At 44.5% G+C, this 26,154-nt stretch overlaps 1 protein-coding gene across 2 annotated transcripts in view; it reads right to left on the bottom strand.

Moving 5' to 3' along the window:
• The window catches only part of SUCO (SUN domain containing ossification factor), a 38,220-nt gene extending 13,078 nt beyond the window's left edge, over positions 1–25,142 (bottom strand). Inside the window, exons 1-15 of one of the 2 annotated variants that reach the window (XM_083507051.1) lie at positions 24,860–25,142; positions 22,542–22,650; positions 21,044–21,148; positions 18,095–18,240; positions 16,361–16,492; positions 15,227–15,371; positions 13,388–13,499; positions 9,751–9,875; positions 8,353–8,420; positions 7,259–7,366; positions 6,717–6,822; positions 2,789–2,809; positions 2,522–2,577; positions 2,066–2,157; positions 452–517 (exon numbers count right to left, since the gene is read on the bottom strand). In XM_083507051.1, coding sequence (XP_083363177.1) covers positions 452–517; positions 2,066–2,157; positions 2,522–2,577; positions 2,789–2,809; positions 6,717–6,822; positions 7,259–7,366; positions 8,353–8,420; positions 9,751–9,875; positions 13,388–13,499; positions 15,227–15,371; positions 16,361–16,492; positions 18,095–18,240; positions 21,044–21,148; positions 22,542–22,650; positions 24,860–24,927 — 1,459 coding nt within the window. In that variant the 5' untranslated portion in view covers positions 24,928–25,142. The remainder of the gene's footprint in view (positions 1–451; positions 518–2,065; positions 2,158–2,521; positions 2,578–2,788; positions 2,810–6,716; positions 6,823–7,258; positions 7,367–8,352; positions 8,421–9,750; positions 9,876–13,387; positions 13,500–15,226; positions 15,372–16,360; positions 16,493–18,094; positions 18,241–21,043; positions 21,149–22,541; positions 22,651–24,859) is intronic. The other variant, XM_083507052.1, reaches the window with a different exon arrangement.
• Positions 25,143–26,154: the final 1,012 nt, after the last annotated feature.

Raw genomic sequence — 26,154 nt, 5'->3', positions numbered from 1 at the left:
TGCACTGAGTTCCAGAGAGTCAACCCAAACCAAAACTGAACCAAGTTGCTTGACTGGCCTTAGCCACTTGCCCCAGTGTTAGTATCTGAGGGGAGGAGGAAGAGGAAGGAATTCTTTCATCTGCCCAAACAGATGGTCACACAAGTCCAGCTCTCAGCCTAAGGTGATCCAATTAGCTCTAAGGAATAAGTGGGGAAGTAGACCCAGGTCTCCCCAGCCCCCGACTAGCCACTTCACAACGAGATACTGTGCAAGTGGAAATGACGGAAATCTTTACAGGCAATGCTGCTTCTGTTAGAGAAGTTTCCAACTTTTCCATACACCTGGAAAATGTCTGTCTCTGCCCTTTATGCATTTCAAGCTATATTACTGGACTCTTTCCTACATGGAGTCTAAGAATGTGTAGAGTACCTTAGCTCCCCCTCCAAAACACATCCCTGTAATTACTCACTTGTGGCAGAGCCAAGAAGATTTTTTGAAGATTTCTCTTCTCCTGCATTGTAGTCCAAAGGATAATCTGTTTACAATAGAAGAAAACACTGAATTGCAAATCACACACCTTTTTACCTCAAAAGCACTTCATAAAGTGACTAGAATAGATGGTGCTAAAATTTTTGTATGTCGTCTTTCTATTAAAATACTCCCAAGACAAAATATTAACTTCTTCATGTCAAATCCAGGTCGAAAGCTCTCTGCCCCTTGAGAGCCCTTGGGGAGGAAGGCTGTGCCTTTGCCTCTTCTTAGCCCATCACTGCCCCAGCGGGACTGATCTCTCTCCCCTGCCCTCTGCCACCCCAAGGAAAGCCGCCTGCCACTGCAAAAAGAAACAGACAAAGGGAAAGCGGTTGCCCACTGCAACCCATGGCGGTGGCGGCAGCAGCAGCAGCAGCTCTTATGGCCTGACGCAGGAGCCCATCCAGAGGTGTCCAGCTGAGGATGTCTCTCACTGCAATTTGTAAAATGAAGCCAACCCCCCACCTTCCCCAGTGCCTTGTGGGTCTCACCCTGACCTCATCAAGTTCCGGCTGAGACTCAAAAACTGCCCCTAGGTATGGCTTTTGCCATCATAGAGTTGTGGTGATGGGAAAATCTGCATTGGGCTAAACTGCCTTTTTAATGAAACTTATGGAGACAAGGTTCTAGACACAAGGAGGCATAGTTCTGTCAAAATATATTCCAGCCTCCTAGCCAAATTTTCATGTCTCCAGTCATCTTACTTGTGGGGGCAGAGGGAAAAACATGCAATCAGTATTCTGCCCAATTGAAACTAAATCTCTTGCCTTACAATGCTATGAACAATGAATGCAAACATGATGAGGCTAACTTACAAGGCACAAGAGCCTTATTTTTAATTTTGATACAATTTTATTAATATTTAGTAAAACTGAAGCACTTTAACAAATCTAGCAATTTACAATCTTGCTGTTCTGCCACTGTTTGCTGGACTTTGGGCCCCTTTGAAAAATGTTCCTGGATATGTCTCTTTTTAAAGGTGTAGCCCTTTGAAGGGAAAGCCCATGGCTCATGGAAGGATACTTTTAAAAAATCAGGAATTGTAAGCCTAGGGAAGGTGAATCTGACAGAATCTGTGCAATTTGCACCATTTATTCTGCATAATTAATTCCATTTCTGCTGATCTTGCAAGAAATTAAAGGTTTTTGTAAGGCACTAAATCCCGTTCTCGGACTGCGGTCTTATTCAGCCACTTCTCTTACTGAAATTTCACCAGGTTTAGGAAATGCACTTTCTGGCCCTTATAGTTTGCAAAGGTCTGTTTAAAATTTGCTTCAATTAACCCCTCAGCCCGAGTTTTCACAGCTATAGTTTTAGATCAATATCACAATGATCTCACAGGTAATTGCAATATACAAAAAGCTCACCTCACCATTTCCACCATTCCTTCACCTGGCTGGTCTTTGTCAGGCTTCCTCCCTGCCCAACTTAGTTTCCTCAGCACTTCTTTTAGCCCCCTGGCCTGCCCAGCATTCTGGGTTCGCTTATTATTTAGAAATGATTAGCAAAAAATTTAAGCTAATCTTAAATTGTGACCAGCCTGCTTCCTTACCATAGTCTTCATCAAAAAGCTCTTGCCTTTCAGACTGGTACTGTGAATCAGCTATTTCTTCATATTCTTCAACCATGCTAGTTCCAAACACCCTGTAAAAAAACGTGTTAAATTAAAATGGAAACGGAGGAAGTTTTCATCTCCTCAGAGGGAGTTTGTCTACCTGGTATCCTGTGTAAAACTGAGATGCATAGCAGATGAAAGCTCCCACTGTTTCAAGACTTCACATGTTTCACAACTTTATAGATAAAGCCAATTAGTTCTCAAGATATCTGTTACAGTGAGTGTTATCAAGTCTTTCTATATAAATGGCTTTTGCAAACACCAATGCGTTTTTGAAACTCAGTGGCTGGGGTTATTAGTTATTTGGGGAGTGGAATGGGGGGGGGCACCAGAAAAATATGTTTCACGGTGACAGGAGACTAGAAGCATCTGCTCAATTTCATCAACTATTACCTTATAAGGCTTAAAGGACAAAAGTGTTCTGATCCAAAATGTGATACCAACTCCACCTAAAGAATAATAAAAAAGCATTTAATAATGAATGGCCTGCAGGTGCACCAAGTAACAGTTTTCATAACAAAATAGAAAAAGAATGTTTATATTAGCCATGCGGTAACAGAAAAGATCTTGCCCGACTCTAATTCTTGCCATGCGTTAGTGTGCTGAGCCACAGAATACACCCGTGTTCTAGGCACCCAACATTACGAAGAGGTTGCTAACCTTTAAGTACTTGATGAACATCTGAAGCAAGAGAAAAGGGGGGAAAGAAGTGTCAATAGACTGTATGCATGCCACAGGCAACAATATTAGCGACTTAAGGAATTACGGAACATGACCACTGTGTGTTACCCTTCCTTCCCTCTTTGCCTCCCGCCCCAAATAATCGCTACAAAGGATGCATTTGCAAGGGAAGGGAAGATGCACATTAATGTCTACAATAACATGCAGAGTAAAATTGCAGCTTCTTGTTATATGATCAAAACTTTGACATGCATAAAAATTACAGTACCGACTGTATACCAAGGAAAAAACACTGCTATCAGATGTTTTCATTTGTTAACTGTGTAATATAAAATTAGTTTCTACTTCCTAAATCTGTTACTTTTGGATTTCTTCTAACTGCACTACAGCAGAAGAAATAAACCTACAGGTAGTTTTTGGAAGACAACTAAAAAAAACCTAAGGTTGCCTCTTGCAAATATCAGTTACTGATCTGCCAAAATATAATGGCTTCTCTATTTTAAGATATTAGGTTAGAACAGAGCTTTCCAAACTTGTCATCTTAGCGACACCCTTTTTAGAAATGCACTATTTCGTGACATATTAATTCAGTTTTACTAGCAAACCGGAAGTTAAACTAACCCCTTTCCAGCCCCGGGATTCACGCCCTGCAGCTGACACACTAACGTGTTGCTACATAGTTTGCATAGATCTGGCTTAGAAAATCAAACATAAATCACGTTACGTACAGTCCCATTAAGGTAGAAATTATGAATATGAATGAAGAAGCTTCGCAGTTTTATGTTTCATTCCTACCTTTGTGTATATTTTTTAAAAATCTAACCAAGGTAGGAACACAGCACATACTATTTTACTTGGGGTATTATATTTACTTTCTAAAAGGCTGGCTGTTCATGTTCAGGAATTGTTAAACTCCTATGTTTGCATTGAAAACCAAAGACTTTGTTTATGTTCCTATAATCTGTATTTTAATTCTCCTTATCTGATGTTTTGATGACTAGGAGTGGCCGAGATCACATAGCACTGGTCCTGAAGGATCTTCACTGGAAACACTGGTATGTTTCCGAGCACAATTCAAAGTGTTGGTGCTGACCTTTAAAGCCCTAAACGGCCTTGGTCCAGTATACCTGAAGGAGCGTCTCCACCCCCATTGTTCAGCCCGGACACTGAGATCCAGCGCCGAGGGCCTTCTGGCGGTTCCCTCATTGCGAGAAGCCGAGGCTACAGGGAACCAGACAGAGGGCCTTCTCGGTAGTGGTGCCCTCCCTGTGGAACACCCTCCCTTCAGATGTCAAGGAGATAAAGAATTACACAACTTTTGGAAGACATGTGAAGGCAGCCCTGTATAGGGAAGCTTTTTAAACCCTAGACTGGTTTTATTTCAAATGATCCCAATTCTGGCGGCCTCAAAAAATGGCAAAAAGAAATATCTAAATTAATATGGGAGGGCTGGAGACCCAGGATTAAACATCAAATTTTAATAGATATAAAGGATAGAGGTGGCTTCGCCCTGCCCAATTTGAAATTGTATTATGAGGCAGCCTGCCTCATGTGGATGAAGGATTGGTGCAATTTGAAAGATATGGATATGCTGAACTTGGACGGACATAATAATTGTTGGGGTTGGCACGCTTATTTAATATATGGAAAGGCAAAAATACACAGAGATTTCTCAAATCATATCATAAGGACATCACTTCTTAAAGTTTGGGAGAAATATAAAGATCGGTTGGAGTTCAAAATCCCGTGGTGGGCCTCTCCAGTAGAGGCCACAGTGATGGTAACTGGGCAGAAACTGGGACTGTCAGCGGAGGTTCCACAGGGGACGCTGCAAAACATCCCCTGTGATGAGGATCTGAGGGGACAGGGCAACTCCTCAGGGTCTCAAACAGCATTGGAACAGCTGGCGCTGGAACAGAGGAGACGTGCATTTATCACACACGCAGCCCATCGCAAGGAAGCATCCTGCAAACAACAATTTGCCCTAAAGTCAGACAACCGGATGGCCTACAGCAGACATGTCCAACCTGTCAATCACTATCAACCGTTCGATCGCAGGATGGATTTTGGTTGATTACACAACCATGCCTCGCCGCCTCCGCCCTCGCTCATGGCTGCCGGGCACTCTCAGTGCGCGCTCGGCCACGGCCAGAGCGACTCCACAGGCGGCATGGCGGTCAAGGCTCCACTTAGCCAGGCTTGCTCTGGCAGGTGCTGGGGCCACCTCCTCAAGCACCCCTCTCCGACCGCTGGCCCTGCCCAATGCCCAGCCAGCTGGCCAGTCCCGGAAAGGCGTGAGGCCTCTACCTCCGCCCCATGCAAGCCACAAGCAGAGAGGCGGGGGGGGGAGACGGCACACGGGCTGCAGCACTGCGGAGGGAGCCGCAGGAAGGGCGGTGCGCGGAGAGACGATGATGCCCCTCCCCCCTCTCCCGGTGGTTCCCATGGAAAGAAAACACCAGGTCCCCCGCCCCTCCTAGTTCTGTGTGGGCCTTTCCAGCTCCAGCCTAGCAGCATTTACTTGAAAGTAAGCCCCCCGCCCCACAGAGCTTGCTGTCCGGTAAAGGAGGAACCGGACATTTTGGGGCATGTAGGCCTCCCATGTGCGCCAAGGACCCTGGGGGGAGGCTGGGGGGGTAATAATATGTTACTACTTTTAGCATCATAATAGTAATTTATTATTTATACCCCGCCCATCTGGCTGGGTTTCCGCAGCCAAATATAATACAGGATGAGTCCTTTAAAAGAGGCCCTGTGGATACAGAGTGCACATGTTCCAGGGGGCCTCTTTTAAAAGACGCACCTTGTATGTTTAAGTTGAAGAATGACAATGGGAGAGCGTGGTAGATCACGGCCAGTTTTTGATACTGGATAGTAGATCACAGCCTACTTGAAGTTGGAGGTGCCTGACCTAAAGCACCCAGGAGATAATCTCTAGGGCTGTTTTTCCCCAACTTAAACTCTTGCACTTGAAACAAGCAAAGGTGTTTGCCAGTTCAGTTGTAGTCAGGAGTACAAACTTGAATAAAATACTGGAGGGCCCAGGTAAGACCCAGCCTGCATAATGACGCGGCCACACACCCCATTTGAATGGCAATGCCAATCTACTTTGAAGTGACCCAGCCCCGTCAAATATTTTATGGGGGGGGGGGGCAAAGCCCCCTTAGACCCTAGGAGTTGGCCCCTATGGTTGTACTCACTTTTAAAAGGACAAACACCCGTTTTCCTTCCCCTTGAGGGGCAGCATTTAAGTTGCCCAGCAGTTCTATTTCATTCTCTATTTATTTCTACTTTTTAAAAATGGATTTGGACTGAACACAATAATGAGAGTTAGTGAAGAGCATATTCTGTCTTGAAACAAGGGCGGCCAACTTGTAGCTCATCTTTGGGAGTGCGGCACAACATGCTGGCTGGGGCTGATGGAAGTTAAGAGTACAACAACATCTGACGGAGCACATACAAAGTGCCCTAGCAGTATTCCTTGCTTGTTTTCACCTGCAGTTGGAAGACAACAAAAAAAGCTGCAAATGTGAAAGTGTAGAGAACAGGCAGCAGCAGGGAGCATTCTCTCTTGCCAACAGCACCGGCCAAGAGAGGACTTAAAGGAGGTCCTCCAGCTGTAGGTATCTGTCATGACTGTCCAAACTTGCAGTTGTCTAAGATTAGGTACTGAGAAGTATTCACATACACTTGTGATTCATACAGACTTGGTTGGATCCTCCTATGGCACTGCTGGCATGGAATCACAGAACTGTAGGGTTGGACTGGACAACAAAGGCCAGGCACTTTGAGGGGTCTTTGCAATCAAGCAGTGTATACATCGCCATACACTCTGGTAGGCATGTGAAGTGGCATGACAACAATCAACAGAACAAGTGAGAAACTTGTAGTAACTGCAGAAACTTACCTTTACATATTTGGCATACATCTGTTCATCCAAAGGGAAGCTCTGGACATTTCTCTCATCTCTGGCATGGAAAGTGCCTAGCTTGACCCACTTATTTGTTGGATACCTAGAACACAACACCCACCAGAAAGATGTTACACACACAGTAACCTCTCAGAAACCAACAAATTCAGAACCTCCCTTATAATACACAAAAATCACTGTTACTGCAATGGGCATCACAAATACTCTATTGCAGGTACAAGGTTACGATGGACAACGCTTAAGCCACCTAGTGCAGGTGATGAGTAAAGGATTTCAGTGGTAACCTCAGTACATTTTGGCTTTAAATGCTGGCCATTTTAAAGCTGTGGACTACCAAGACCATATTCTGCTTACCAATTTGCCCACCTGCCCACCCCCCGGCTGGCATGACAGACTGACAAATCAAATAGGTGTCCCAATGACTGGTAATGATGTGCCCATCCCAAATAATGAAACTTAAGCAGCTGTTGCAGTGAAAGAAAGAAACCTTACATTCACCTTCATATCCCGAGACATACCTGTCGCTGATAGACACCAGAAAATCCTTGGGAGTAGATGAGAATAACTCATGGTTGGCAATGTCCAGCTGCTTCACTTGAATTGGTTCACACAGTTCAACGACAAACCTGGCAGGTGGGGAGAAAGTCCAGCTGAACTGAGTAGGTGAATTCACCACGGAAACATGCTTCAAAGGGCCCTTCGTGTGCATTTTCACATATAGAGAGCACCAGCAATCCTAAAAGTCCCTTCCTGCTCAGGCAAGTGCTGCGTGAGGCACAGACTTTATGCAGAGCAGGGCTGCAGATTTCCTTCCATTTCTTTGATGAATTCCTAGCACAGTTTATTAGAAGCTTACATTTGAAAACCAAGTTGGAAATGGTTAATAATTCTGTGTAAGAATTTAGTTGATCTTTAGAAAACCAAAGGTGCATTACAGTGGGCAGACAAGCCTTCCTTAAGCCAACGTTCAATGTGCTTCACAGCCCAAGCCTAGCGAGGGGTCAATTTCCAGTCAGAGGCAGTTGGAAGTTAGTCAAATTAAAACCTTTTGAACCATTCTGAAGATAGGATTTTACATGCAGAAAATCAGGTTTTATTATGAATCCTGAATAAAAAACAAAGTATTGGGCTTTGTATAGTATAGGTTTTCATGATGCTACAGGACTGCTTCTTAAAAGTTCTTGAAAAACTTTTGTAAGAAACATTCTTATGAATAAAAATAGGTACTTCACTGGCCAAACTCCATGTTTTCCCTACATTTTCGATTTTGTTATGATTTTGTTTGATATGAAAATATTTGGACCTTAACAAAATTATTTACTTGCATATGGAGAAAAAACTAGAAAGAAAAACCATGAAGCTGTGCAATTAATATATTTAAAAGTCAAAGCCATTTTACATCTTTAATAATTATTTCTTATGTATAACTTCCCTCTGATGAAACCAGTATCTTCTTTGAAAATGCTTTATAAATTGTTGCAATAATTTGATGCAATCACATTTCACACGAGGCTAGTAGCATACAATGCTTGGCTACCAAGGCCTGCCAGAAACTGTAGACAATTCAGTGGCATAACAGATATTTATTTCACTTAGCTGTATAACTACTTACCAGATTTTAGTACTGCATGGATTCAGCATGTAGAGATCCATATTCTCCATTAGTATTGCTGATGTACTCTATAAAGAAGGAAAATAACACTTCATTAAGTGTTAATAACACTTAAAAGAATCCTGGCCTCTTTTTTACTGCTGGTACTTTTAGAAATCTCAACATGCCTTTGGTTTAATTCACAGTATTATTTGTGTGTCCCTTTTCAGTTAAAACACGGACAACAACCCTGAAGACAGGTCATGTTGTCTGAAAGTATTTAACTGCAACACAGCAATTTGGAAGGGACATAGCTCAACGGCAGGAGACCACCTTTTGTGTGCAGAAGGTCCCAGATTTGAAATACAGTATCTCCAGGTAAGGCCTGGAAAGACTTGTCTGAAACCCTAGAGAGCCACAGCCAGCAAGACAGATGAGACCAAGGCCTGATTCAACAGAGAAGGCATCTTCTTATGTTCGTAACACTGTGTTCCTCTGCTAATCCTGGAGAAACAAGTGTTGGCTTTCTAAAGAAGTGTTAACAGAAATACTCAGGCACATTTTGAACAAGACAATTTATGCTCCAATATGAAGACCAAGATGATCAATAAACAGTGCAGGCATTAATTTGTGGAGAGCTAAGTTTAAGAAACATCTCATCCACAGATTCACAGCTAGATCTCTAAGGCTAGGCTAAATGACATCCCATGCCCTTTTAAAATGTGTTTGGGGGGTACTGGGTTGTTTTTGTTTTGATTATGTTTTTTTGTGGTTTTATATTGTGATTTTTTTTTTATATTGTGATAAGAACCTTAGTCTCCCACTGAACTTTACTTCCCCAACACCAATTCATTGGTGGGGCCATTTGGAGTGGGACTTTTGAAGAGCCCCTTGCCATCTAGGCTGCCATAAAATGCTGGCGTCTTTTCTTTCTTTCTTGAGATGAAGTGCTATGGTACCTTAAAGATAAGCAAGTTTATTCTAGCATAAATTTATGGAATAGAGTTGTTCTAGCTCATCCTTCTCCAACCTGTAGCCCTCCAGATGTTCTGGACTACAACTCCCAGCCCCCCTAAACCTTGGCCATACTGCCTGCAGCTGGCGGGAATTGTAGTCCAAAACGTCTGGAACTTCACCTTCATGGGCTGGCATGGCCACTTCTCGCTGGTGCCAACACTGCCAGTTTTCTCCTCAGCTCTTTCCCTCTCAAGGGGCCAGCTGACTGGCAGAAAGAGTTTTCCATCCAAGCCAGCAGCAGTGGGAATCCTCTCAGGGTATTATCTGGGGAGAACTGAACCAAGAAGGCTCCAGCTTTGAAACAGTGTCACAAGAAACCAATTTATTTGTTATATTTAACTAACAAAGTCATCAATAGTATTGCCACGTCCACCAACATGGCCTTTGAGGTGGTATACTTACCTTTGCTTCTGGGTTAGCTGCCAGTATTTTGGCACCACACTCAACTGAAGCATAATTATTCCTATTTTTCTGGACCTTTTTTGTGAGATGCTGACCTCCATTGGAGGATGGGTGCATTGACTGACCTGCATACGAAAGGAAGCATACCAACAAATTAGAAAGATCACTATGCCGTTACTTCCAAGCTTCTAAGCTAAAGTGATTTATATACAAGGCAGCAGTATTTAATACTTACATGAAGTTAACAGTAGTATTTGTAATTGCTCAGATTTAGAATACACTGGTACCTCGGGATGCGAACGCCATCCGTTCCAGAGCCCCATTTGCATCCTGAACGAAACGTAAGACGCGAAAGCACGTCTGCGTGTGCCGCCGCTTCCACGCATGACGTCATTTTGACCGTTTGCGCATGCGTGAGTGGTGAAACCCGGAAGCAATGTGCTCCGTTACTTCTTGGTCGCCGTGGAGTGCAACCCGAAAGCGCTCAACCTGAAGCATATTTATCTTGAGGTATGACTGTACTTGCATTTAACAAATAATCTGCCCTGCTCTTTAGCCAAAACAACCTGCTTCCAGAGCAAACTATATACCATTGTAAACAACACAGTCCCCTACCCTCAGGCTTACAATTTAAAAATATACATCACAATGGGGAAAAGGATTGGGAGGAGTAACCAACAGATTAATTTAATAACCTGCTGAGCTAGAAAGGTTTAAGGATGAGGAGTCCAAAGCTACTGGTCTCTTGGCTGATAAGCGCAGCCGTGCATCCCTTCTCTCCCCAAATGTAAAAGTAATCATTTTTCTTGCACAAGTGGAGATGCAGGAAAGAAAAACATTAAGATGTGGTAGCCCAATGCAAAAATCCTGAGAATCCATGTGGATCTGTGCTTTGTAACCACATTTTTGAGCCATTGTGGCCCCAGGCAACAGTGGGTGCGTGATTTTTTTGGTGCAGGCTGTAGCCATGGACATGCTATGTGATCTGATGGTTAATTTGGGGTGACCCAATGCAAAAATCCTGAGGATCCATGTGGATCTGTGCTTTGTAACCACGTTTTAAGTGGGGAGGGAAGGAAAATCACTGAAGGGACAAGGAGCACACATGGGGTGGGTGGAGAAGGAGGCTGCTAACAATGCGGGAGAGGGGTTTAAGGGGAGGGAAGGAAAAACACTGAAGGAACAGAGTTCCCCCTCTTCATGCTGTTGAAAAGCCAGTGAGCAGGCAGGCACGCCGCGCAGCTCTTGCTTAAAGAGAGCTGAGGAGAGTGTCAGCAGCTGTTGCCGGCTTTCCAGGGAGCCGGAAGAAGAGAGGTTCCTTTCCTTCTCCCACCTCACCGAAAAGCCAGCAAGAGCGGCTTCTCCCGCCTGCATTCGCTCCATAAGACGCACACACAGTTCCCTTTTAGGAGGAAAAAAGTGCGGTAAGTATTAGGAACCTCTTGGGACGCAAAAAATATTTTAATCACTCAAACTGTCTAGTAAGAAGGAAGAAGGAAAGAAGGAAAAGTAATTCCTGTCTATTCCACCGATTAAGGCATTTTAATCCTATACAGTTACCAGGAAGCAAGCTCCCATTAAACAGAGTGGTTCTTACTTCTGACTAAACAAAGAAGTACTCTGTAAATTTCATAAATATGGCAAATAGTATGCCTTAAGTGACTCCTTTTATGTTGTTGAAGCAGTAAATAAGTTTAGGTTTGATGTGTACTCCATATATTTTTAATCCCCCCCCCCGCAAAAAAAAACCAGGCAAAATTCTATGTTATACTTTCTCTTATAAATTTGACTAAAAAACCCAAATGCATTAACACGGGAAGCAGAATCCCTCTGAATCCAAGGCAGATAGGCTCACACAAATAATAAACCTACTGCCTTAGTTAAAAAACATAAATTCCTGGTCTATATATGAATCAGGACGTGACAGAATGGATAGTACAACTTCAGACAATATATGGATAAACATTTTCATTGCTTCCCTAGGTAAAAATGTTCCCACCAAGTTGGTGCTAGAAACTCAAACAGTGCTTTTTTTCTAAAAAAAAGTTTAGGCGTACAGTCATACCTTGGGCTGAAGTAGCTTCGGCTTGAGCGTTTTCGGGTAGCGCTCTGCGGCGACCCGGAAGTAACGGATCGTGTTACTTCCGGCTTTTGCCGCTCGCGCATATGCTCAAAATGACGTCACGCGCATGCACAGAAGTGGCGAATCACAACCTGTGCACGCAGAGACATGGGTTGCGTTCACTTCAGGATGCGAACGGGGCTCTGGAATGGATGCCGTTTGCATCCAGAGGTACCACTGTACTCTCATTTTGACTCAAGAAAATCACCATTTTATAGTTCAAATCAGGGGGAATAAATACAGTAAATTAACAAAAGTACAAACGTTTACAAAATGTTTAGGGGTATCCGTACCGCTGCATCCCCCAGAAAAAAAGCATTGAACTCAGGTATGTAAGCTAGGTGCCAAACAACACACTGAAATCTAGGTTGTGGTTGCCACAACAGAATGTCTGTTCACCAGTGGGTTGGACTAAATGACCCTTGGGGTCCCTTCCAATGCTACAATTCTATGGTTTCAGCTACACTGCTTGACTGTGGCTTGCTCTTACAGCAATTCACTTGTCCCAGTAGGCTAGGAGAAACACACACAGTTGAAACTGAAATGGTTGCAGTGGTACCTCGGGTTACATACGCTTCAGGTTACAGACTCCGCTAACCCAGAAATATTGCTTCAGGTTTATTCAACGAAGTAAATAACTAAAGGGGGTGCCCAAATTCTTATTTCTGATATCGCAATGTGGGAAAATGAAACAAGGGTCCTTAAAAAAACAAATTAGGGAACACCTCTGTCATATCAAAAATAAAAACTGGGCACCCTTTGGTTTGTTCTTTTACGGTACAAAATACTTATTCAGTTGCATTTAGACAATCATTTCAGCCCTTGCTTAATGGGAGATCTATCTAACAGAAACTGCTATGACTAACGGCTGTGTTGTAAAAACAGAGCACCCCTTACATCTCCCTTCTGTAGGGCTGGGATACTTATGATGTCTTAGTGAGCTGGTTATTATGCCAGCAGACCAAGGACACGGAAGGCAAGACCACAGTTCCAGGGGGAACTGATCTCTGCACAGCTGATGACACTACAGCCGTATGTTTATCTAGATCAGGGGTTCTCTATCTTTCTTCCCATGGACTGAAAATTACTGGCCACCCCTGACCCAGTCACAAAACGGTGGTGAAGAAGTTCCTTAGCTCAGTGTTCCTCAAGCTAAGTGCAGGACCTGGCTCAGGAAACACTGTGGCTCAGCCTCTCCATTGGAGGCAGAATTTCCTGATCCAGAGTCTCTACGTGGAAAAGACTTTTTATAAATATATTTCCCCTCACCATGCCTCTCAAAGTATTTTACCCACCTCCTGGCATTTCTTCTCCCATTCTCCTTTCACTTGCACCTTCATCCTTCACTCACCCACAACATGCCAGTTTCCTTCCTCCCTGGTCCTTTAACATTCACTTTTTCCTCCTCTCTTCCCCGCTTCAGTGCTAAATACTTGATTTTTAAGGGATAAGTCTGTTCAAAGTTTTCAAGAACAACCCAACAACCTCCCCCCCCCAAAAAAACCCTGAACTCACTCTTTTCTTTTTCCACTTCCATAACCTGCTTTTTCCATTCATCAAAAGTGGGAATATCTCCTGGATCCTTTGGGCTTATTACAGAAGTTGGGTCAATTTCTCCTACTTTTCTCTGCAAGGTTTTCAGATATTAACAAAAAACAACAAGACAGGCAATAAGGCAAGCAATCAAAACAGTGTAACATTAAAAGGCAAGTTATGCCCAGCAGGCTGCATAGTAAGCTGACCATTCTATTGCATAGCACTGCTTTTACCATTTTTCTTATTGTTATTTTGCAAAACATAGCTTGAGTTTGGGGGGAATGTGATGTGGAAAATGTGCTGGTTAGAGAAAGGAATGAAATGTGTGTCCTACTATACTTTTGAGACCTTAAGGTACTCAGTAGTACTCAGACTATCATGAAGGGAATAACTCAATCACTTACAAAGTTGTAGATACCAAAACAGAGAATCTAGTATAGCCTTCCCCAGCCCGTTGCCTTCTAGATGTTCTGGATTGCAAATCCTATCAGAACCAGCTGAGATGGTCAGAGCTTATGGGGGCTGTAATCTAAAACATTTAGAAAGCACCAGTTTGCTGAAAGCTACTACATATTTATGGTAAGAAAGGAGTGGAGTTTTATTCTTTTCACAATGCCATTGACTTTTCTGCTTTTTCTGTTTTTCCTTTAAAATCATAAAAAGGATAAGCCATGAACCCTCAATGTTTCAGAGTGAATTTCTGTAATGCCTGCATTGTTCATCTTCAACTGAGAAGAAATATGTTGATTTAACAATGGTTTTCTATGTTCACTCAAGTTCCAAAATGCTGGGAAACTACAGTTGTTAAGGATCAACCTTTTAGAAATGTTTTATTTAGGTCGTTTTTAAAAAAATGGTATGGTATCCTATCTTGTGGTTAATTTCAGTTTTGCCACCACTTTGCAGCTGGATGACTGTCCAAGGCAGAGCAGTGGAGCCAAGTTCCAGATGGGTCTGTTGACCGGAACAGTCACACAAGAACCTGTCCATGCAACTGTGGCTCTTCCTGTAAACAACCAAATCTGGAAGGAGTCTGCCCTCCAGTTCCAAGGTAGGGATGAAGATGGAACAAACCAGCTGATTCCAACAAGCATTTCAAGTTTAGTGTCTGGTCTCGGCACTGTTTTTGCTGTAGTTACTGTATTTTGAATGTGCTTTCACATGAAAGCAGGAGAGTAATGTTAAAATAAAATCAACAGTAAGGTAAAGGGACCCCTGACCATTAGGTCCAGTCGTGACCGACTCTGGGGTTGCAGTGCTCACTTCACTTTATTGGCCGAGGGAGCCGGCGTACAGCTTCCGGGTCATGTGGCCAGCATGACTAAGCCGCTTCTGGCGAACCAGAGAAGAACACGGAAACGCTGTTTACCTTCCCGCCGAAGCGCTGCCTATTTATCTACTTGCACTTTGACGTGCTTTCAAACTGCTATGTTGGCAGGAGCAGGGACTGAGCAACGGGAGCTCACCCCGTCGAAGGGATTCGAACCGCTGACCTTCTGATCGGCAAGTCCTAGGCTCTGTGGTTTAACCCACAGCGCCACCTACGTCCCATAAAATCAATAGTAGTGCTTGGCATTTTCCACATTTGAAATATGAGCTTCATCTGCTAGTAGTCGAAAGTAAGCTGTAACAGAAGCAGCACGTTAAGTACCTGCCCATTTAAAGTAAGCACTGAGAACCAATACTGTAGAAAGTATAAAGCTGAGAAATGTCAAACCGCAAAGGGAGCAAAATGTTCTTTGATATTTAGTGTGAGAGATAAACATTTACTTGAACCATTTGTATCCCTACAGGGTGTTTGGGGTTATTATCACCTACCTCCCCTCTTATGTTACCCGAAGCATTCAGTGCAGATTTTGGAGTGGTCTTTTGCTCAGTTGCAGGAACTTTGGGTTCGAATTCTGATTTAGTTATCTTTCCCTTTCCATGTGAAGATATATTTTCTATATGTTGACCTACAAGGCTGAAAATACAGCAACATCAGAAACACCTAACTCAAAATATTTTTACATATCAATACATAGAATATAGACAGCACAGAACTCTCACAGAGAACCAGTCAGTTGCTATTCAACTTGATAAAATAAGTGTTTTAGTGAAGAGCAGCAATATTCCAAGTATGGTCTCAACTGTGAAAAAAGTCTGTCCTCCAACACGGACAGGCAATGCAAGCCAGAGGAAACCTGCTTAGCCAAGGATGCTGGTAAAAACTTTTGCTTCTTTTTCAGCTTCTTCTGTAAAGTGACATGTGGTCAGAAGTATTTCAAGTACAGTAATACTGCCCCTCATTAACCTTATTGAAGGGTCAGAAAAAGAAAATCAAACCTGCAAGGTCAGGCAATAAAAAGCTGTTCTGAGTTACTGACTTTGATTATCTAGAAATACATTGTTAGTCAAGGATGGTGTTAGATTATTTACTTGAGCATATACTGGGGGGGGGGGTGGTCTTTAAGGACTAGGTTTGTTTTTATTTTTTATCTATTACTATCTGTTAGTCACAGGGCCGGATTTACGTTTGATGAGGCCCTCAGCTCCTGAAGGTAATGGGGCCCTTGATATGTCCAGCTGTCCTTTGGCAACAACAAATTGTTGCTGTTTTTTGTGTTGAATATATGCTATATGGTAATTTACGGACCTAACAGGTATCGAAAGCCATTTGCACATAACAAAATATGTATTTTATCAAAGTAATTGTTGAACTGAAATACAATTAAGAAGTCTATAAATAGTGAGATAATTGCTATTACATCCAGGGTTTTTTCCCCCTTTAAATTTTTTGGGGGCCCCCAAGAGAGTGGGGCCCTAAGCTAGAGCTTGCTTAGCTTACACGTAAATCCGCCACTGGTTGGTCACCTTGCATCTCTTTGAATAGATATGAAAATTAAAAGAAGAAGAAGAAGAAGAATGAAAATCAATGGAACAGCCTATGGCAGCAGTTATTTTAATACTCACCCCTCTGGAGAAGTATCAAGAGCCGAAGAGTCACCCTGAGGCTGGCCCTCAAATGCCCCACCCAGGTCACAGTCAGACTCGGACTGCTCTGCTTCAGCTACAGGGATATCAGCACTGGAGTTTTCTATTGCACTGAAGGAAAAGAAAACAAACATGCTTTTTACTTCTATGAAATAACTAATATTTTTGCTGGAATTTCTAATACCATGACACATCAAAGCACCCTTGTATTAAAGCAGTTGCCTGGTAACCACAGAAGACAAAGAACTGCATATAGCCCAATATATGAAACGAGGCAGTGAGGGAACATCTTTTATACGTTTTTACATTTTTGCATATATTTGTATATACTGCCTTGAGTCCCAGTCTGTGAGAAAGGAGGGATAATAATATTAATAAATAATGCATCCAACCCTCAATTAGTCTGTTGAGAGGGAGAGTACTCTTCTACTCAAATGACTTATTCTATTATTTCTTGCAGAAAGTGTGCAATTGTAGGGAATTTGTTTAGGGAAGCTTTTAATGTTTAATAGCTACAGATAGGTAGCCGTGTTGGTCTGCCATAGTCAAAATAAAAAAATTCCTTCCAGTAGCACCTTAAAGACCAACTAAGTTAGTTCTTGGTATGAGCTTTCGTGTGCATGCACACTTCTTCAGATACACAGTACACTGTATCTGAAGAAGTGTGCATGCACACGAAAGCTCATACCAAGAACTAACTTAGTTGGTCTTTAAGGTGCTACTGGAAGGAATTTTTTTATTTTAATGTTTAATAGGTTATTGTAGTTTAGTGTTCTGTTGGAAGCCGCCCAGATTGGGTGGGGTATAAATAAATTATTATTATTATTATTATTATTATTATTATTATTATTATTATTATTATTTCACTGGCATTATTAGAAATGTCAATAGTGAATCTTTAGCTATGGAGCAATACTACACCTGTCAATATAATTCAACTTAAAACAAATGCAGTTTCCTAACTTTAATGTGGTATCAGTTGCTGCCATGAATGAATCAAGTCAGAGAGTCAACAGTTGATAATCTCGTGTAGTTTTCTTAAAGTGCATATATATAATACATAATGCAGTGTGTTGGCTACCTATGTCAGGCTTCGAGGAATAGGATCGCTCCCCTGGTGGCAGTAAATAAGCAGATCAAATGAAAGGAGCATTCTTACCATTTGTTTCTTTAATAATCACAGCGAGAGACAAAGGAATGCATATCTCTCTAGGGATGGCATTGCTCCCAGTAAGGGTTCACCCCCTCCATACCCATTAATCTACATCACTCCTACGTCGGGTAATCTGAGCTTGTTGCCGCTGTGCTTTCTGTTCTATCACTCTCAAAGCCCGTCTAGTCTTCGGCAAAGGGGGTCAGGAATGCTTTCTAAAGACAGTGAATCTGCCAGCTGTCTCTCTCCTGGTATTTCTTCTTCTAGCTGTTCCTCACCCAGTATCTCCCAGCTTTCCCCCTCAGCATTATGCCCCTCTGCAAACCATTGTTCTAAATCAATGGGAAGGTTGGGGGGGGGGCTGCCACCATTTCTCAATCCAGTCCCTGACAATATCTTACAGGTTCACACTTCTTTCAGTTTCTGTTTAGAACAGATGAAAGGTTAATTTTTTAAATAGAAAAATTATAAACTGCTTGATCAGAAAGTATCTCCAGGAGGTCAAATGCCTCTTGATGTAATACTATGCAGAAATGGCCAAAAAAAATGGAATAGCTTACTTGGGCTGAGAGACTGGTGAGATCTCCGAGGTAGATATGCTGAAAGTACTATCAGGGATATCAGCTACACTAAAAGAACCTTCATTGGAATCCACTGAAGACTGTGCCTCAACTTCAGGTGTCCTCAATTCCTCCATCTCCATGTTCTGTTCAAAAATGTCAATATACACTTTAGAATCAGTTCCAACATCTGCCCAATTTGCAGAATTTATTTTAACTACTCAAAGCACAAAAAAGAATAGTGAAGCCTACAAGGCTGCTATTCCACAGGGTAAGCCAACCACAAGCAAGCTGGGACAAGTAAAAACTAACCTTTGAGCCTTAATACAATTCACCATGATAGTCAAGTGGTTCATCTTACTAAAACTACATATATGAAATGCTGCTATCGGGATCAATTTGTTGGGACGGGGGCAGCACTCAACTGCATTAGCCTAGCAAATACTTAAGGTTCCTTGTGGAAAATTCAAGAGCTTCTTATTCTCATAGTGCCAGTAGACTTGGCAGCGCAGTCCACAAGGAAACTATTGTGCAAAGGAAACGAGCATTCATAAAATCTTTACATCCCATCTAGAAATCTGCATTTTCCCTAACTAATTTTACACTTGAACTGCAAGCAGATTAAAGACATTTGAAGCCATCAATTTACATGTGACAGAAAAGCGACTTCTTCATATTGCCAGCAAGGGTTGTTTTTTTAATAGCATCAGTATCCCTTGCCTGTGACCATAGGTCTTTCAACTGTCATTGCTCACAGGTTCCGAAACCTGCATAGAGCAATGTTCAGAACCTTCTAGAGGTGGGTGAGAAAATGCTTTTTGGCAAGAGGATTACCCCCAGTCCTCCAGAAGGGGTGTGGCCCCTGCCTATTCACTCGGTTGCTAATAAGACTGCTGCAGCAGAGGATGCAAGGACTGTGGGGAAGGAGGACCACTTAAGCCACAGGAGAGCAACCGACCTTTCTTCTCCAAGGTCCCTGTGCAGGAACACGTAAGGGAGAAGAGCAAGTTCTCCCACTGAGAGCCAGGGCAAGTGGCTCAGGCAGTCCAAAGGAGGCACCTGTTCACACCCAAACATCCTGTGCCCGGTGCTAAACAAAGGCAGCCCTGCAGCTCAGCAACCGTACTGCACTTAGTACTCTCAACAAGAATAAAAATCATGTTATAATTTATTCCCCACCCATCTGGCTGGGTTCCCCAGTCACTCCTTGAGAAAAGCCTCTAAACAACGACTGCCCTAAACAGGATTAGCAGCCAAACCAGCTCTTCCTAGTTCAATGGTGGAAGAGACCCACTGCACAAATGTTGCTGATGCTGCCTTTCCCTTGAGGGCTCTCACAGCAGAGAGATGCCAGGGTTGGAGCTGAGCAGCCAGAGACCTCAATGGCCAGTTGGTCAAAGGGCTTTGCTGGTATTTATTGTTTAATTCCTTTTTAAACCTCTGTGAGGGCACTCATTTGATATACCCATTTTATGAAGTAAATAACGGGGTGAAAACAGTATACAGTGGTACCTCAGGTTAAATACTTAATTCATTCCGGAGGTCTGTACTTAACCTGAAACACCACTTTAGCTAATGGGGGCCTCCTGCTGCTGCCGCGCCGCCGGAGCCCAATTTCTGTTCTTATCCTGAAGCAAAGTTCTTAACCTGAAGCACTATTTCTGGGTTAGCGGAGTCTGTAACCTGAAGCGTATGTAACCTGAAGCGTATGTAACCTGTATGTAACCACTGTAGCTTCCACAGAGGTGGTGCCCGAAAGGAAGATAAAACCCTTCAACCGATAGGAGCAAAACAACACAACCTTTAAACTGTATGATGATATCAGCCTCCTTCCCTCCTCCCACAGTGGCAGCTCCTTCACACCCGACACTCAGACAGGCTCTCTGAGGTGCAGATTTACTCCAGAATAAAAACCTTTCACACACACCCCCATGGCTCCCTCTCTCCTTTGCTCTTTCTCAGTCTCCTCCCTCTTGTAGAGAAGCACAAACACAGCTGAGCCACAGAGACACACACACCCCAGTCTCTTCAGCACCCCAACCCCACAACATTCCCTCCAGCCTCTCCCCCCTCATCCCTGGTGGTGGAAAGGACCCTCTGTGTTGATCTTCCCCTCCCCCCATGCAATGGGGGGAGGGAAGGAGAAATCAAAAAATGTAAAGGACCCCTGGACGGTTAAGTCCAGTCAAAGGTGACTATGAAGCTGAGGTGCTCATCTCACTTTTTAGGCCAAAGGAGTCAGCATTTGACCACAGACAGCTTTTCCAGGTCATGTGGCCAGCATTACTAAACAGCTTCTGCCGCAACTGAACACTGTGACAAGTGCCAGAGTGCATGAAAACGCTGTTTACCTTCCTGCCACAGCAGGACTTATTTATCTACTTGCACTGGTATTCTTCCAAATTGCTAGGTTGGCAGGAGCTGGGAAAGAGCAACAGGAGCTCACCCCATCATGTGGATTCAAGTCACCGACCTTCCGATCAGCAAGCCCAAGGGGCTCAGTGGTTTAGACCACACATGTGAGGCACTTTCCCAATAGCTACCTAGGGGAAAGTTCCCCCAAAATCCCGTCCTCCCTCCCTCCCTCGATCTCACAGCAGCAGATGAAGGAGAGAAGGAAGCCCAGCTAAAGCAAACCAGGTAGGGCAGGTGCAGTCACATGGAGGAGGGGAAGCACCTAGAGTCATGCAGGGAGGCATTCAACTCCTGTGACTGCAGTGCCTACCAGCTGACCCACACACCAGAGCAAGCAGCAGGCAGAAAATTTTATCTCAAGTTTTATCAGACCCAGCACAGCGCGACAAGACTTCTGAAACTGCTTGCCAACGGACCATTCCCTATAGCGGAACATGTCTAGCGCCAGGGGAGTTTCAAGCGCTGCTATGACCGCTCCAAAGCTCAGAGGCATGGATCATGGCTGAAAGAATAGGCATATCCCCAAAGACTTGCCTCTTTTTGCTTTGTGCAGTCAACTAAACATTCTTCAGGATGGGTGTTTATACTGGAGTCAATGTGTTCCAAAGACAATGTTCCAATGGATCCAAGGGTCTCCTCCTAGTGGAAAGATACAGAAATGTATTTAGATAGATGCAGCTGCCAAGCTTTGCTGGGAAACTTCGGCTCTGAGGAGGTACTTTTAATCCTAAAAGACATTTTTTAGTCTAATCTTTCACCATTTTGCATGCACCAAAATGTGATCTAGAGAGTGTCTTCAATTGTTTAAGACCTTACAATGACTGACATTTAGCAAACACAAAGAGACCTCTGGCATCTTAAAACCAAAAACATTATGGCCAAAGTTGATGCAGACTGATGCCATAGGCCAGGGGTCAGCAACCTTTTTCAGCAGGGGGCCGGTCCACTGTTCCTCAGACCTTGTGGGGGGTCGGACTATATTTTGGAATAAAATATGAACGAGTTCCTATGCCCCACAAATAACCCAGAGATGCATTTTAAATAAAAACACATATTCCACTCATGTAAAAACACCAGGCAGGCCCCACAAATAACCCAGAGATGCACATTCTACTCATGTGAAAATACGCTGATTCCCGGACCATCCGCGGGCCAGATTTAGAAGGCAATTGGGCCGGATCTGTCTCCCAGGCCTTAGTTTGCCTACCCATGCAATAGGCAGTGTTTCTCAAACTTGGGTCCCCAGCTGTTGTTGGGAGTACAACTCCCATCAGGGAATTGTAGTCCAGCAACAGCTGGAGACCCAAGTTTGAGAAAAACTGTCATAGGGTGACATCTAATGGAGTTAGCTGGCCTACAGGGTTATTCCTGCCGCATGAGGAGGACTTCTCTTCCTCTTCTACCCCATTCAGTTCCTACCAAATTCACTCTGGAGAGTCCAATCGCATGACATTGGATAGCATACATAATATATGTAATTAAAATAGTTATTCTTCAAGGGGCCACAAGTTCTGTTGCAACAAAAACAATCAAGGCCACCCTTGTGTAAATCTTTAACAATGGCTGCACTGTTTACACCGGGCTGCATCCAAAGCAGCACCTGCAGAAGAAGAATTCCCAACTACCCACTGGGGTGACATCAAATCCATTCTGAGAGATGCTCCAAAGGCCTAGCCTGGGGGATTGTCTGATTTTATCTTCTCAGATACACGTGGCAAAGATCCTGCTGTCACCACCAGAAGAGGCTTTTGGGAGGGCCATTTCACAGAAGCTGCTTTGGATGTAACTCAAGAGAGATGGCCAAGGAACCTTAAGACACAGATAAGCTTGTTTTAGAAAATCATTATGTTTCAATAATTTAGGTTCCATGATGTATAGAAAAAGAAAGCCATTCTGTGTTGTTGTTTCAAATTTAAACATTTCCTCTCAATTTAAAGCAGCCTTTAAATAATCCTGCAAGGACGACATTTTTCATGTCATATTCTGCATGCAAGTCCCCAATAAAGCTGTTCAGTTTCTTCCAGGCAGTTACCTTTTCCTGGATGTTCTTGTCCATGTTTGCCAAGGGACAGTTCTCATTTGGTAAATGCAAAGAGACAGAGGAAGGACTCTCTTTACAAAAGACATGCCAGCTGGGTAATCTGTTAAAAGAACAAAACCACAGACAGATACAGTTACATTATAGCTGATGCCATGAGAGGGCGAGGCAAGGATGATGAAATATGCCCTGACCCGCAAAAAAAAAAAAAAAAAAGAGTTACCTACTCAACTCCTGTTTTGCCCCAAAAGGGCATTGGATGCACCCTCACAAATACAGCCTGAAAAGTGAGGGGTCAGAGTATGAGCATTCCTGGAGAATGGCCTGCATGCGGGGATGAGACAAGCAAATGTTGTACTAATCTTCAAAATGGTGAAAGAGGAAGACCCAAAAAACCTAAATACTGGATAGTCTAACTCTGTCATAAGGGAATAAACTACAACATATTATAAAGGAGTCTATCTGCAAATATCTTTATAATATAGTGATTTGTAGGAGTTAGCATGGATTTGTGAAGAATAAATCCTGCCAGACTCCAAGCTTAAAGAATTGCTGCCAGAATACATGCTTCAATCAAGTTGGAAGGGACCCCAAGGGTCATCTAGTCCAACCCCCTGCAATGCAGGAATCTCAACTAAAGCATCCATGACACATGGCTACCCAACCTCTGCATAAAAACCTCCAATGAAAGTTTTCACTTCCCAAGGGAGACTGTTCCACTGTCGAAGAAGCTCTTACTGTCAGAAAGTTCTTCCTAATATTTAGTCACAAACTCCTTTATTGTAACTTGAATCCATGGGTATTAAGTCTCACCCTCCAGGCGAAAACATTCCTCTTCAACAAGGCCCTTTTAAATGTTTGTGGGGGGAGGAGATTATTGGTTTATGGGCTTTTTGTTGTTCTTTTTATTATGTATTTTGTGTTTTTATCTTGTATTTTTATGTTGTGAACTGTCCTGAGATCCATGGATGAAGTGTGGTATACAAATGTAATTAATTAATCAGTTATTCATAAATAATGAAAGGATTAAGCCCCCAAATATCTGCTGAATAAGATGCTTATGTGAGCAAATTATCTGGAAGCAAAGGGGGATTCAGATTGGCGCAAGTCATAATGCATCATAAGAATACATACTTGTATCCAGCCTTGCCAATAAAATAAATATACACCAGCCTACAAACATACTGTTAGTGCATATGGTTATATGTACAGTGGTGCCTCACAAGACGAAAAGAATCCGTTCTGTGATTCTCTTCGTCTAGCGGTTTTTTCGTCTTGCAAGCAAGCCCATTGACAGATTAGCGGATTAGCGCTATTAGCGGCTTTTAGCGGCTTATCTGCTGATCGGATCAGCTGATAAGCGGCTTAGCGGCTTAGAAAAAGGGGGGGAAAGGGAAAAAAAACCAGCAGGAACTCACAAGACATTGTCGTCTTGCGAAGCAAGCCCATAGGAAATTCGTTTTGCGAAGCACCTCCAAAACAGAAAACTCTTTCGTCTAGCGAGTTTTCCGTCTTGCGAGGCATTCGTCTTGCGGGGCACCACTATACCTAAGTGTCACAGAACAGCTTTTGTAGCATATCTGGCTTGCTACTCTCCTCCTGAAGATGGAGATCTGTGACTTCATGTTGAAGCTCCACTTATTTCCATCAGAAATTGCCAGTGTGGTGCTTTAGCTACATCTTTGCTCTGCTTTCAAAGCACTCTTACATGCCCGTGGGAGAGAACACATTGATAACAAAGAATAGCACGTTATTTTTCAGCTGGTTTTGTACATTTATCAAACACAAGGCCCATTTCCCCCCCTGACTTTTCTTGTTTAGAATGGTAGTTTAGCTAGTTAAAATCTATTGCAGGACTGTAGTCCCTCGACAGAAAGCACAATCCTACATGCTAGTTGTTCACTACATTTACAGGGTTATTATGCCAAACACAGATTAACAGCCAAAAAGGAAAAAAAGCCCCCAAGATGCAGCGCAGGGAAGCCTGCCAGGCTGAAGAACTGGGGCGCAGGGACACAACCTCCCTGCTCTGGGGCACCAAGAATCCCGCTCCGTCCTTGCAAATCCCTGTCTGCCCGGCCCACCTGGCTGAGCTCGCCAAAGCCGCTCAGGGGGCCCAGGAACCCGGGGCAGCAGCCAGACCTCTTTCCCGGACTCCCCTCCTGCTCGCCCACGAGCGGAACTCCACCGCCCGCCTCCCGGACCGCCCCAGGCTTGTCTAGGCCTGACCTCGGCTCACAGCCGGCGGAGGCGGAGGAGCCCCATCGCGCCCGAGAGCCCTGGCCCGGTCGGGGGCGCCTTGGGAGACTCACCCGGCCAGGCAGCCCAGGAGGAAGCAGGAGGAAGCCAGGAGCAGCCGCCGGCGGGGAGGCTCCTTCATGGTCTCCGCCGTCCGCCTCGTGGGGCCCGCGGGCGGCGGCGCATCCTCCCGAGGGCCGGGGCGGAGAGGGACTGGCGGCGGGGGCGGGCGGGCGAGGGCTCCGAGCGGCAGCCGCGTCCGCCGCCCGCGCTGGATCCGCGACCGACGCGCTGAGCTGGAATGTGACGCGTCACCGCCAGGGGAGGCAGAGCTGCGCCTGCGCACTAGGCCACTTCCCCTCCGTTTCGAAAGACAACGGCCCAGAGAGGCCGCCGCCAGCCAATCGACAGCGACCTTTTCTCCAAGGCGGCCGCTGATTGGGCCGTTTTCCCTTTCCCCTCTCCGCCCGCGGACGGGCCGCGCGCTCCCCCGCCCTAAAGCCATGGCGAGGAGGGATAGGCGTCCTGCGGGAACGCCGGAGCGCTCGCGGGTCCATCCGAAACTGCCTCGGGTGTTGCAGGCGGGGTGGGGAGGGGGGTGTAGCAGCCAAGGCGCTGCTTTTCTTAAGAGAACTTACGCGCCGTGAGCACGAACCGACAAGAGCCTTAAATCGCTTTCGTCGATCAGGCATTCTCTACGGCAGCTTGCAGCAAAGGCCGCGCGGGGGCTTTTTTAGTCTTCGAGGCCCCCGGCGGCGAAGTGACGCAGAGCCTCAAGATCAGGTTTTAGAGGCGCCCTGAGCGCCCAATTTGCGGCTTCCTCTTGCACTATGTGGCGCTGTGGGCTAAACCACAGAGGCTAGAACCTGCCGAGCGGAAGGACGGCCGTTCGAATCACCGCAACAGGGTGAGCTCCCATTGCTCGGTCCCTGCTCCTGCCAACCTGGCAGTTCGAAAGCACGAAGTGCAAGTAGATAAACAGGTACCGCTCCGGCGGGAAGGTAAACGGCGTTTCCGTGTGCTGCTCTGGTTCGCCAGAAGTGGCTTAGTCATGCTGGCCACATGTACGCCGGCTCCCTCGGCCAGTAAAGCGAGATAAGTGCCACAACCCCAGTCGGCCACGACCGAACCTTATGGTCAGGGGTCCCTTTACCTTTACCTTCCACGATGCTTGGGGCTGGGCTCCAGCCTTTACCTGCGGTTGTGACATTGCAAGGGCTGCCCTAGGCTGGTCCTTGGCCAGCACACCTGAGCTCACCGCGTCGGGATGATGGACAGCACTGCTCTATACCTTTTCACAGAAATGAACGCAAAGGCCATACTCACTCATTCATTCATTCATTCTATTTCATAAAATCTATACACCGTT

This window comes from Podarcis liolepis (genome assembly GCF_965112155.1).
Source record: "Podarcis liolepis genome assembly, chromosome: 6".
In the NCBI taxonomy this organism is placed as follows: Eukaryota; Metazoa; Chordata; class Lepidosauria; order Squamata; family Lacertidae; genus Podarcis; species Podarcis liolepis.
Note: the sequence above shows the minus strand (reverse complement) of the source record. Positions and strands in the feature narration are given on the sequence as shown.